This window comes from Rattus rattus, chromosome 9 (assembly GCF_011064425.1).
Source record: "Rattus rattus isolate New Zealand chromosome 9, Rrattus_CSIRO_v1, whole genome shotgun sequence".
Classification (NCBI taxonomy): Eukaryota; Metazoa; Chordata; class Mammalia; order Rodentia; family Muridae; genus Rattus; species Rattus rattus.
This window is the reverse complement of record NC_046162.1, coordinates 916,531-930,023: the sequence shown is the minus strand read 5'-3', so window position 1 is coordinate 930,023 and position 13,493 is coordinate 916,531. Positions and strand designations below refer to the sequence as shown.

General features: G+C 49.8%; 1 protein-coding gene across 1 annotated transcript; it reads right to left on the bottom strand.

The window, feature by feature from the left end:
- Positions 1–3,250: 3,250 nt before the first annotated feature.
- Positions 3,251–12,512, bottom strand: Zscan10 (zinc finger and SCAN domain containing 10). The gene is made up of 6 exons (XM_032913871.1): positions 12,354–12,512; positions 7,738–8,187; positions 6,571–6,832; positions 6,313–6,374; positions 6,107–6,164; positions 3,251–4,989 (listed from the first exon to the last, which is right to left on the bottom strand). Exons 2-6 carry the CDS (start codon positions 8,131–8,133, stop codon positions 3,434–3,436), a joined length of 2,334 nt encoding a protein of 777 aa, XP_032769762.1. The 5' UTR covers positions 8,134–8,187; positions 12,354–12,512; the 3' UTR covers positions 3,251–3,433.
- Between the last annotated feature and the right edge of the window lie 981 nt (positions 12,513–13,493).

The following is a 13,493-nucleotide window of genomic DNA, read 5'->3' as shown; positions in this document are numbered from 1 at the left end:
GAGAGGGGAAGTCCAGAGGAAAGATGAGCATCCTGAAACATTTAGATGGTTTGAGAGCTGCATGTTAACTTTCCCACCCTCAGTACTTTATTTAGTCCATTACACACACACACACACACACACACACACACACAGTCGTGTTCAAGTGGTTACTGTTATTTTCGAACCATACCAGTAAGCCACGTGTGGTGGCTCCTGCCCCAAATCCTAGGAATCAGGAGACTGATTCCTACAGCACTCTGTATCTAAGGCCGGCTTGGTCGACAGAGGGAGCTTCAAACAAGCCTAGACTTTGTAAAGTGACCTCATCAACCACTCTTCACTTTCCACAACCCACACTGCTTAGGTCTGGAAAGCTGTGATGGTGAGGGAATAAAGGACAGACACATAGACAGAACATGCACAGACAACCTGGGGTCAGGTGGGGTGCACATGATCTGATGGAACAGCACATAGTATGGCCACACCCCGAAACCTCAGAATGTTTATTGCGTACACCACAGCGGGAGGACTTGGCTAATCTCAGTATGAGATCTCTGTAGGATCGCAGTCCTAGGCAGCGAATGTCAGCAAATGTCCGGGGGAGGAGGAAGGCCCAGTTGCTGGATTTCTTTTTTTTTTTTTTTCTTTTCTTTTCTTTTTTTTCGGAGCTGGGGACCGAACCCGGGGCCTTGCCCTTGCTAGGCAAGCGCTCTACCACTGAGCCAAATCCCCAACCCCTAGTCGCTGGATTTCTATGCACACTGACCAAACATCTGTAAACACTCTTGGGCAGGACGAAAGTGAGCTTTGCCAACTTCAAGCTCTGCCAGTGTGGAAACTGCTTTGAGGTTTTGGTCTTTGTCGTGGCTGTGAACACAATACACCCAGGATTCCAGTCACTCAGGGCTCCTTCTGCTCCCTGCGCTCACAACCAGAGCAAAGGAGATCTAATCACAAGTAAGGGTCTATAGTGTGGAAAACTCAGGAGTGTTGGGTACATCCTCTACACAGGGGTTGAGACAGCTATTCTTGGTTGTCAGTGTGGCTACATCTGAAAGAAACTACAGTCCAGAAATGGAGGGCACACCTGTGAGAGATTTTTGTTTGATTAGAAGTTGGTGACTCGGGCTGGAGAGATGGCTCAGCAGTTAAGAGCACCCGACTGCTCTTCCAGAGGTCCTGAGTTCAATTCCCAGCAACCACATGGTGGCTCACAACCATCTGCAATGGGATCTGCACCCTCTTCTGGTGTGTCAGCAATAGCATACTTACATACATAAAATAAATCTTTAAAAAGGAAAAAAAAAAAAAAGACCCTTTCCTGTTTGGCGTGTGCTGTTGAGGCAGGGATCGCTGCCGCCGGTCTCTTGACACTTCTGCTGCAAAGGTGGTCAACGTACCTAAAACCCGAAGAAATGTGGCAAGCACAAAGTGACCCAGTATAAGAAGGGCAAGGGGGTTGGGGATTTAGCTCAGTGGTAGAGCGCTTGCCTAGGGCGCAAGGCCCTGGTTCGATCCAAAAAAAAAGAACAAAAAAAAAAAAAAAAAAAAAAGAAGGGCAAGGATTCCCCGTATGCCCAAGGAAAGCGGCGTTACAACCGGAAGCGGAGCAGCTACAGCGGGCAGATAAAGAGAAGTTCAAAAGAAGGCTGAAACCACAAAGAAGATTGTGCTCAGGCTTGAGTGTGTTGAGCCCAATTGCAGATCTAAGAGGACGTTGGCCATTAAGAGATGCAAGCATTTTGAACTGGGAGGTGACAAGAAGAGGAAGGGCCAAATGATCCAGTTCCAAAACTTGTGTTTTCTGAGATGAAAATACTGAAGCAGTAGAAAAATGACCTGCTAGAGAATACAAGTGATTGTTAATGATAAAAAGAAAAAAAAAGAAAGAAAGAAAGAAAGAAAAGTAACTAAGGTACCAGAAAAATCATGCAACAGACACCCACTAGGTTCAGGATGCGGGCAGAGGTCAGATTTCCAGGTCTGAGGTTTCTCCTTATCTGGAACTATACGGGGTCCAGGATCAAGACTTAAGTGAGGCAGCTGCTGCCACTATTTTGGAGGTAAACTCTCCCTTCCTACCTTAGCTAATAACACGCACCTCAGGTCCCATCGAGTGGTGAATGGCGTCCAGTGTGGGATAAGGACACCGATGTGTCCTGGGGTTCTAGAACCCCCAGAGTAGAAAAAAAGAGGGGAACAGGGCTGGAGCACGAGGAAGGGACATCATAGCAGAGGTATTTTTTCCTGTTTGCCCTGGACTGTGCACAGCCTCTGGGAAGGGGACTCTTGAATGTTCTGGAAGTGTATGTAGGAGAGGGTTGGGTACTTGGAGCCATCAGCGAGGGCAGGCACTTCTGAGTCAGTTCTCAGCTTTCTTCTCTGATCCTTTCAGACGACAGGAGCTGACTGCATTTTTATTTATTTATTTTTGATCACTCGTCCCTCTTGAGTCCAGTTTGGCAGAAGAAAGAGCCCTCATTGTTGTCTTGCTGACCTCATCAATCCTAAAGGACTGTTTACTACAACACACGCCCACTAGCTCCAGCAGTGCGGTGGGGAGATCGTCAACAGAAAGGCTCTTCCTTGAACCTCTTAGCCCTAGTCCACCTTCCAGTGTTACAGCACCCCATTTTTGTGCTTTTTGTGTATAGGATGGTTAGCTGGTCTCAACAGACATTTGCCGTGCTAGCAGATTTTATTCAATTGCTGGCATGCTCGGTTTGGGAAAAATCACGACTCTACACCAAGTTTCCCAGTGTACCTCAACTTAACCCTGGATTCTACATTAACAAGTGCCTAGAGCTACAGGAAGCCTGACATGTTGTGTTGGCTAACACTGATTTTTAGGAAGAATCCCAGGAAAGCCCAGTGCTGGACTTCTGCCACAGCTGGTTGTCACTGTTGGTCACCCTTGCCCTTTTACCCTGCTAGAGGACCTTCTGCAGTCATGAGGGAGATGGAACCACGTCACTAAGGGGAATGTGGTGACTGATGGCACTTCGCTGGCCTTAAACAAGAGAGGATAGCTCAGTGCTCCAGCGCCTGGGTTGCATCCTCAGAATACGGGGAAGTTCAGTAGGTTGACTGCCTTGAAGGTCCTAGGTTTGAAGCCCAGGACTGCATAAACCAATAAATACACGGTGGCATTATCTCTAATCCAAACACGCATAAGATAGAGGCAGGAAGACCAGAAGTTCAAGGGTACCCCAAGATACACTATACCCTGTCCCCAAGGAGAGAAAGAAAAAAAAAATCAGAAGGATCAACTTTGAGAAGACAGCTTTACTTATAAACTCTAAAAACAAATTTCTGGAGTCAGGGGAAGAGGTAAACAGTGGGGAGGCCAAACGTGGAGGAACCGGGAGAAGGTATGTGTGAAGGAACACCATAGGGAATCTTATTCATGCAGGGAAGCGATATGGGACAGGCTGCCAGAACACGGGTGGAGCTAGTACAGCGTCTCCCGGGCGTGGGTTCGCAGGTGGCGCAGCAGGTGCGAATTGCGGCTGAAGCCGCGGCCGCACAGCACACAGGAGTAAGGCCTTGCGCCTGTGTGAAGCAGCAGGTGGCGCAGCAAGTTGGAGCTGCGATTGAAGCTCTTGCCACACTCAGGGCACTCCTGGGGGTCTTCCGTTTCTTGCTTTGACCCTGTGTGTGTGACCAGGTGGCGCTGCAGGTGCGCATTGCGCCGGAAACTACGGCCGCAGGTTGGACAGCTGTAGGGCCGTTCCCCAGTGTGACTGCGGCGGTGGCGGGCCAAGTTGGAGCTGTTACGGAAGCGGTGACCACAGGTGTCACAGGCGTGGGGCTTCTCCCCGGTGTGGATGCGTTGGTGGCGTGCCAGGTGGGCATTCTGGCTGAACCCCTCTCCGCATTCGTTGCATCGGCAGGGCTTCTCCCCTGTGTGGCAGCGTAGGTGGCGGGTCAGATCTCGCATTTGGCAGAAGCTTTTGCCACACTGGGCACAGTGGTAAGGCCGGAGGCCACCGTGGGTCAACAGATGGCGAGCAAGGCCAGCCCGTCTCACAAAGCGTTTGCTGCACTGAGGACAGGCGTGGGGCTTCTCACCTGTGTGCACCTGCTGGTGGTTGATCAGCTGAGAATTTTGGGTGAAGCAGCGGCCACAGACCTGGCAGGAGAAGGGCCGTTCACGGGTATGGACTCGCCTGTGGGTTATCAGGTGCTCGCTTTGTCGGAAAACCTTGCCACAGTCACTGCACACATAGGATTCACTCTCCTGGTGAGAGCTAAGGTTGCCAGGGTCTTCAGAGGACTGATGATGGTCCTTGTCCTTGGCATGGATACGCAGGTGACGCTTTAAGCTAGAGCGCCTCTGGAAGGTCTGCCCGCAGTGGGAACAGAGGACAGCTGCCACCGCTGGCACTTTTGTCTTGCCTTCTGGGTTTGGCGTGGGATTTTGTTCCTGGGCATGTGCCATCAGGTGGTGCATGAGGCTGGAGCGACGCCGGAAGCCCTGGTTACACTCAGCGCACCGGAAGGTAGGCTCAGAGAAATGCGTTAGCAAGTGCTTCCTCAGGTGTGAGCTCTGGCGGAAGCGGTGGCTGCAGAGATGGCAGGCGTGGGGTCGCTCGTCTGTGTGCGTGCGCATGTGCAGCTTGAGGATGGAGCTGCGTCCAAAAGTCTTCCCGCACCACAGACACCGAAAGGATCGAGAGCTTGGGTGAGGTTCAGAGCTGGGGTGAGATTGCAGCTGGTGGGCCTGTAGATGGGACATCTGTGAGAAGTTCACTCCACAAGCTGTACATATGAACTGCGCCTCCGCCTGAGGCTTTGAGGCATCCGTAGTTCCCCTAACCTCCACAGCTTCACCGCTGTCAGCAGGGGTACCTCCCGAATCACGTCTGCTTGTTTCCTTCCCAAGAGTCTGCGTAAGAGGCTCTCCTGCACCTCCAGGTTTGTCTGTCTGGGACTCTGCTCCGACGGCGGCAGGTTTCCGTTCTTCAACTTTGAGTTCCTCGCTGCCCGGCATTCTGCTTCCAACTCCTGGAGAAGAGGCAAACGGAGAGGGCTCGGAAAGGTGACGCGACACTTTAATCCCAGCAAGTTGGGAGGCAGAGGGGGGTCGATTTATGAGTTTGCTGCTAGCCTGGTCTACACAGGCAGTTCCAGAGCAGCCAGGGCTTCATAGAAACCCAAAACAACAAAAAGATGAAGGGGGAAGCAGCAGCAGCAGCAGCATCGGGCCTTTCTGAAAGAGCTACTGGGCACCATCAGAACCTAATGGGTCCAGAAAGGAATCCAGAATTCTGCAAAGCTGGAGACCGGCAGAGCCTGAGAATGCCTACTCATTCTCTACTCCGCCATTTCCTGCTATTTTTCAGACAGCATCTCCATATTGCCTGCAACTAGGAACCCCACCACCTCAGCCTCCCAAATGCTAAGATTACATCACACTGCACTACCTCCTTTTAAAGTGTAGAGTTTAGGTCCATTAAATATATTCCATGTCATACAACAGTCACAGCTATTTCATAACCACTAGCAGTTATCCCTTGACCACTTCTTTTTTTTTATTTTTTAACATGTACATGTATTTTGTATGTATGCATATATGTGCACTGTATGCATGCAGTGCCCACAGAAGTCAGGAGACATAGCTGGTTGTAGCAGTGCAGGCCTCTCTAGTCCCAGCACTCAGGTGGCAGAAGCAGGGGGATCTTGAGTTGAAGATTGGCCTGGGCTACTTAATGATCATGTCTAAAAGTAACTGGGGAAAAAAGGCACAAAGGTGGGCTGGAGAGATGGCTCAGTGGTTAAGAGCACTGACTGCTCTTCCAGAGGTCCTGAGTTCAAATCCCAACAACCACATGGTGGTCACAACCATCTGTAATGAGATCTGATGCCCTCTTCTGGTGTGTCTGAAGACAGCTACAGTGTACTTATATATAATAAATAAATAAATTAAAGAAGGGGAAAAAAAGGTTGTCAGAAAGGGTGAAAGGAAGATTTCCTAGATTTGGTTATGGGCGCCACTAAACAAATAAATGAACAAAACAACAGAAGACTGTCAGTGTCCACCCAGCAAAAGGTTACAATGCCACATGGTATCTGGAACTGTAAGCAAAGAGCCTTCGGTGGTCATGACCCAGGACAAGCTTACCAAGAGGGTTTGCAGGCCAAGCTCTCTTCTCTGAGGTATCCTCAAAGGTGAGGGATTCCTGCAATAAAAATCAAGATTGTGAGCGAAGTGTGGACTCTGGGGCCTGAGAGAAACAGAAGCACACTAGGATTAAACAGAAGGAATCATGGGCTGCTAAAAGCCAGACGCTAGAGAATATTCTAGAGCCTGAGATCAGCTCAACTTACCAACACAGCTGCCAGCTCTTGGTCTCTGGAATCCTCAAGCCCTGAGGGGCCCTGCGTGGGGTCTGACAGTGTTGGGAGACAATGATGTTAGAAGGCAGTATTGCCAGCTATGTAGGGCTTTAAAGAAATGGCTACCCACCCCCCACAAAACCATGAAGTTACCCTAGCACTCTCTAGCCGCACACTCCTCCCTGGCTTCTACCCCCCTCCCCACCTCCCCAAATATCCAGTCTGTTTCCTGGAACACCAGCTCCTCACTGCTTTCTTGTGGGTCCTGGAGTATCTCCTGGGGCTCTGGGCTCATTGGCCAATTTGAACTTGGGGCAAGTTTCCACTCCTCCGATTCGGCAGGCTTCGTGGGCACTGGCTGAGATGGAGATAACTCATTCAATGGATGCAGGGCTGGAATCTCTTCTGAGGGCAACTCCGTCTGGGGGCTGTGGCTGGGAACCTGGGGAGGGCTACTTTGTTCCTCTGAGACGTCTACAGGGGCATTCTTGCCAGCACTGAAGCTAAAATCCTGTTGAAAACATCAGTCTTAGGAGGCAGACAGGACTCATGTCATAGTCTACCAAGTCTCCCAGGATAGTACAGAGAGACAGGGAGTGTTACATAGTTACAGGTAAGTACAAGTTAGTGGATGTGACAAGGGACAGGAGATCAGAAGGGGCATTTTTATAGTCTACATTGTAAGAACATACTGGTACTTCATACTGTTGAAAGGAACCTACATGTATATGCTATCAGCTTAAAGCACAGAGTTAACTGTTCTAAGTTAAACCCCTGTGCTGATCTAGATGCCTCTGAAGTACAAGGCTGGTGACAGCAGCAGCGGCAGTGTTGAAGAAGAGCTCAGACCCAGACATCAACGGAACAAGAAAAGAGCATAGGGGTGATACAAGAGACCCCGGCATGACAAGCACTAGAAATGGATGTGGTGGGGAGTGACCTTACTCCCAGCACTTGCAAGGCAGGGGCAAGTGGGTCATTGTGTGTTCAAAGCCAGAATGGACTACATTGACAGAGATACTGGACAGCTAGGACTACACAGAGAGACCCTGTCTCAAAACAAACCAACCAACCAACCAAAAACACACCCTGAAATGTGACCGCAGGGATGGCAGACTGAATGGTTCTCTTGACTGGAGCCCCTCCCCCTTCTGGCTGCCTGGAGAGGAAAGGCACCCTTCCGGGTTTGTTTAAGGTGTTGATCTGCTGCCTTCTAAACACTGGCTGTCTGCATAAAGGGCCACTTAAAGAATCGGCTCCACGATCTGCTCACTGCCTTTGTAGTGACGGGCAGCATGAACGCTAGGATTCTCGTCACAGACGGAGGCCAGTGGAATTCGCAGGTTTCTTCAGGAGGTTATCAGTTTCTGTCCACTCACCCCAGCCCCTACAGATCCAGACCAGTCCCCATCTCACCAGTGGCCCCGTATGGCTGTTGTCTCTGGGTGTCACACCCTCCAACAGCTGTACCATCTCCTCTCCATTCCGGAGCGGTTGGCCATGCAGTCGGCTCAGCACATGCGGGGGCAGGACGCTCAGGAACTGCTCCAGAACCAGCAGCTCCAGGATCTGCTTCTTGGTATGCAGAGCCGGTCGCAGCCAGTGGTTGCAGAGTTCCCGGAGCCGACCCAGAGATGCCCGTGGCCCCATATCTTCCTGATACTGGAAACATCTGAAAAGCTGGTGGGCCACCTCAGGCCTAGGCCTGGACTCCGCCCGCCTGGGATCCTCCTCGCCAACCTCATCCTCCTCCAGCTTCACGGCTCCGGAATGCTCTTGTTCCGGGGCATCTGGGACTGCTTCCGCCATCATCTTTCACAATTCCCACACTTGGGCCGCTCTTACCTTCTTCAGCTCCTCCTACACCTGTGGAGCCGAAGATCCTATGTTAAAATCCGCTACCGAAGCCAGGCACCTGTTTTCCCAGCACTCAGGATGTGGAGACTAGAGGACTAGGAGTTCATGGCCAGCCTTACACACACACACACACACACACACACACACACACACACACACACACACACACACACACACACACACACACACACACACACAAAAAGCACGGTATACTGAGGGAAGCTAACCCCTATTTAGTTCCAGGCATGGTGGCTCACCATGCTCTACATAAGAGTTCCAGGATAGCCAGGACTAAATAGAAAGAGCATGTCTTAAATAAAAGAATTTGGGACTGGAAAGATGGCGTAGGGGTGAAGAGCACTGACTGCTCTTCCAGAGGTCCTGAGTTCAATTCCCAGCCACTACGGGTGGTTCACAACCATCTGTAATGGGATTTGGTGCCCTCTTCTGGTGCATCTGAAGAAATACATAAAGTAAATAAGTCAATCTAAAAAAATTTGAATGTGGCTTTCCGAGGAGTCCTTTCCCCACCGTCAAGGTCAATCACTCACAGCAGTAGAAGGTGAGGATAGAGCAATCACACAAGGGTAGAAAACTCAGGTAGGGCTGAGGGCTGGGCCCGGAATTCAGGTGGTAGAGTGCTAGCCTAGCAGTACAAACTTCTGGGTTCAGTCCCCAGCCAGCACTGCAAAACTGGGCATGGTGAGACAGGCCTATAACCAGGAGCTGGAGGCAAGAAGAGCAGAAGTTCGAAGTCATTCTCAGCAGCTACATACGAAGTTTTAGGCTAACCTGGGCTAGGGGTTTTGTCTCAAAGTGGGGTGGGAGTGGAATTGGTGAAGGTGGGAATGGAGATAGTTCGCGATCGAGAGCGATTGCCACGAAAGCATGGGGCCCAGAGCTCAGATCTCAGGCTCCACGTAACAAGCAAGACATGTTCCCACACGAGGCAGAGACAGGAGGGTCTGTGGGGTTGCTGGCTGCCAGTGTAAAGGGCCCAGGTCCTGTCTCAGTAAGCATTTGGTGGTTTCCATCTATCTGTAACTCCAGTTCCCAGTGATCTAGTGCTCTCCTCTGGCCTCCAGGGATCCCAGGTAAACACACAGTGCACATACAAGCATGTAGGCAAAACAGTTGTCTGTATAGAATAAAAATAAACAAATCCTTAAAAAACAAACAAACCTGTTTTTCATTTCAATCTTTTTAGGCCAGTAGCTTGGAGAAGCAATTCAACAAGTTTTATCTTGGACATCAGGAAGGGATCTAGGTTCTCCACAATCAATCAAGCCTCATGGGGAGCACTGTTCTAAAGCAGATTTATCATCCACCCTTCCTTTTTACATTTGAAAAAAATAGTTTGAGGACAATCTAACAGAGCTGTGGTAAACAGTAACAAGAGTCCCACCGCCTAGCATTGCATTCAGCTGTTCCTCATCTCCAAGTGTGATTACAACTCACTTTCTCCGCCATCCCTCCAGCTCGCCTTGGAAAGTTTTACGACTGTCCACCAGAGGGCACTAGTCCTACAGGCACGAGCCCCTCCTCCAACCTTTTCCTCCAGCTCAGAGGGCTACTTCTTCCTAAGGATGCTACTCAAAGCAAATTCAGTCCTGCTCAATTCAGTCTTATAGTACTGCTCAAAAGGTCTAACTCCTCTTTCAAGGCAGGGGGCATGGAGCCCAAAACTCAAGAGCCCCAGGAATGTTAGGCAAATATTCCACTGGGCCACACGTCAACCAGTTTAAGTTCCTTAGACACTTTGGCTGTGTCTCCCAAGCCGACCTCCCCCTCCCCTGCCTTCTCACTAACAGTGGGAGTCCTGATAGGGGGATGGGACCAGAGCCTCAGGCAGAACTTTCCTCCCCAGTAACTGCGGGCAGAGCAGCAGCACACAGGGAGAGCTCGTGGTCATTGTTCTTGTCGTTATTGATTGTAACATGTTATCAAAGCTACCTGGGCTAGGCAAAGTGTCTCTGCCCCGAATTTTGGATAGATAGTGTCCATGATGGAGAGATCTCTAAATTCCCTTCGCAGGAGAGCGGAAGGGGTGGAAGTGTTACAGAACAAAAGAAATACAGATTTTTAGCTGGCCTTGGGAAAGAAGAGGGATGTGGTGTGAGATGTTGACCCAGGCCTAAGTCCTGCCTCCGGTCATGTTTCCTCCTTCCTGATCCTCTCCCTCCTGCTCACAGCCTGTCCAGTATGGGCTCTTTCACTCTGTCGGTGCTTTGCCTATTGCCACGACCTCTTGCAGTTCAGGAACCCTGAAACACATCACCTACTAGCGAACGTACCCCAATCAATGCTCATTGAAATCTCTTCTCTTGGCTTGAGCAAGAGGCATTGTGTCAAGGTCAATAAGTTTTTGCCTGGCATTTGAAGTGACTTACTTTAATGATGGAATATGTGCAAGGAAACAGCAGCAATAATAATAATAATAATAATAATAATAATAATAATAATGCCACCTTGAAGTCCTAAGAATCAAAGCTCAGTAGTTCAGGGCAGAAAAAGTCTATAATAAACATCCCAAAACTAGGGGCTGGGGCTTGAGATGTAGCTCTTTTGATACAGTGCTAGCCCACCAAGCATGCTCTAAGCCTCAGGATTGGTCCTCAGCACACACATTCCAGGGGTCATGACACAAACCCTCTAAATCCTAGAACTTGGGAGGTAGAGACAGGCAGCTCAATGGAGTTCAAGGTCATTCTCCTCTCTGTTGGGGATTCGAGGAGAGTTTGGGATATGTGACTCTGTCTCAGAAAGTAACAAACACATTAGAAACAAAAAGGCAAAAGGGAGAGGGGCTATTGAGCCAGTCAAGGGATGGGTGAGGCGGGATTGAAAGTCTCAGGCTTGCCCGGACTGCATCTTCAGTGAGGTAAGAACCCTTCTCAAAATAAGAACACAGAGGGGTTGGAGAAGTATCTTAGGAATAGGGCATTAATTCAGCCAGCACACCAAGCCCTAAGCTCGATCCCACACACAGAAATGGCATTTCATTCCGCTGTTTAAAGAAGCACATGAAAAAAATATGGAAGCACTCCAGGTTCAGAGCACAGGCTGCTTTTCTGGGGCTCATGAGATTTCCAGAGGTCCTAAGTACCATCAGCCGCCAGTCGACTCCCAACCGTTTATGGGCTCCAACTCCCTCTTCGGCGGTGCAGATGCACATGCAGACCAAACCCTCCATAGACATACATACATATAAAATAAATATACAGAAATAAAGACAACTAGAGAGTGAAATCACTCTGGCAGGCCACTCTGCAGTAGACGCTAGTGAGTACCAAGAGTTTATCAACCCAGTCAGCCGTCTGATGCTTACTTCATCCTGCCTGGCCTCGCTTGCTAGATCAACCATTTAATCTAACAAGTTCGGAGAGACCAAGAGTGACATACTCACAGCTCCACCTGGTGCTTTGGTGATGCTTGCTAATGTGAAAATGGGGTTCCGAACCCATTACTTCCACCCTGCCCTGTGAGATTTTGCCGGCATTAGCTTGGAGTGTGACAGAGTAGAGAAGAAACAGAGAATTCCAGATTCAGGTCAAAGACACGCCTACCTACACAAAGCATCCGGAATTTCTAGGTGAGGCCTTGCCACTGGGTTTCCAGGAGGTGGAATTCGGACAAGTTGGCCTTAGAAAGTCAGTCCCTCCCCCAGGGCTCCAGGACAAAAGGCCGATCAATATGCATCTCTGTAGGGGGTTCCCTGGGTGCGGGGCGAGAAAGCTCTAAAGGAAATCTGGCCGGTCTAAATTTATACAGGTTCTGCTATAAAACCCACCCACACTAGGGAGCTCAGAGGCCAGAGTGGTCCCCAGCAAGAAATAACCCCTCTCCCTGCGCCATGCAAGCAGTCTAAATTGCTCAACTTTGCTGACTGACTTGGGTTCTTTTCTTTTCTTTTCTTTCTTTCTTTTTTTTTTTTTTTTTGACCATGCTCCCTCCCCTTCTGGTGCCGGGAACGCATGGCTTCCCCACTTCTGGGACCCCTCCCTCAGGTCCCCAAGGCCACAAATGCATCATGCTGTGTGGCCTTGGAGTCCCCAGCACACAGTTACCCGATCATTATAACCAAGACTTTCTTAACCGTCAACCCACCAGTAGGTCCCCAAACACCCTTCACTCTCCACAATTCGGGAAGCCTACACCCCAGCCCACGAACTCACCACTCCGGGTACCGACTCCTGAGGCCGAGATGTTGGGGGATCCTTGGAAGGATCCAGGACAAGAGACGGCCCGTGGAAGGACTCCAGGGAAATGGAACAGGAAGTTCCCAGCCTGTCCCATCCCTTTCAGGTAAGGGGATAAAGGGGCTTCCAGGAATTAACCCTTCACCTCCCAGTTTGGGTGGGGCGGGGAAGAGGGAGGAGCCGGAAAAATCGTGGCAAAAGTGATGACTCCAGATTCAAACTTTGCCAAGCCCAGGTAAGAGTTAAATTACTCTAAACCAGAGCTCCCCATCTACACGGGGACAGACTTCCGCCCTTTTGGGGGCAAGAGCTTCTGTTTTTAGTGCTTGCTGTACGTGTAGGCCTTTTGCTTACCTTCTCATTCATACAACCAATATTTAGCTACATGTGTATCAAACAGCAGGCTCTAAGGACATAGGGCTGAAATGAGGAACCAGGCTCTGTCCCGGGTGTATTTGGAGTGTGGGGTTACATTCTAGGGAACAGAAGAGACAGCCGTTGTAAGAAAATAAGACAAGCCAGTCAGACTGGCGAACACCTTTAATCCCAGCACTCAGGAGGCAGAGGCAGGTGGATCCCTGTGAGTTCAAGACCAGCCTGGTCTACGGAGTGAGTTACAGGTTATAGTTAAGTAGTGAGATCTTGTCTCAGAAAAGAAGAGGGCAGGGAACAGAAGCCAGGTGTGGTGGGTGGCTGAGGCTGTAAGAGTACCATGAAGTCCAGATGGGCTTGGTCTACACAGTGAACTTGTCCCCAAAACCCAAAAATCAAAGGGGTACATCTCAGTTGGTATTGTGCTCGCCTGGCAGGCAGGAAGCACACATCGGAAATTGGGCGTGATTGTGCACACTTGTAATAGCCGCATCTGGGAAATGGAGGCTTCCCTCAGCTAAAATGAAGTTTGAGGTCAGACTGAGCTACATGAAATCCTGCTTCAAAACAAACAAACAGCTGGGCCAGTGACTCCCGTAAGTTGTCCCCACGACGTCCACATGTGATCCCCTCCCAACCTCTAAATAAATAAATACATGTAGTATAAATAAAGAAATAAATAAATAAAGTTAAATAAATAAATCCCCAACACACACGGGGTGGGGTGGGGGAGTAAGATGTGAT

Bases quoted from the DNA above. Each gene is read 5' to 3' on its own strand.
- Zscan10 (XM_032913871.1), bottom strand. From the start codon at position 8,133: ATGATGGCGGAAGCAGTCCCAGATGCCCCGGAACAAGAGCATTCCGGA. The intron at 6,833-7,737 runs GTGAGATGGGGA...TGTTTTCAACAG, and splicing joins ACAGCCATACGGGGCCACTG to GATTTTAGCTTCAGTGCTGG. The intron at 4,990-6,106 runs GTAAGCTTGTCC...CCTCTTCTCCAG, and splicing joins TTGGCCTGCAAACCCTCTTG to GAGTTGGAAGCAGAATGCCG.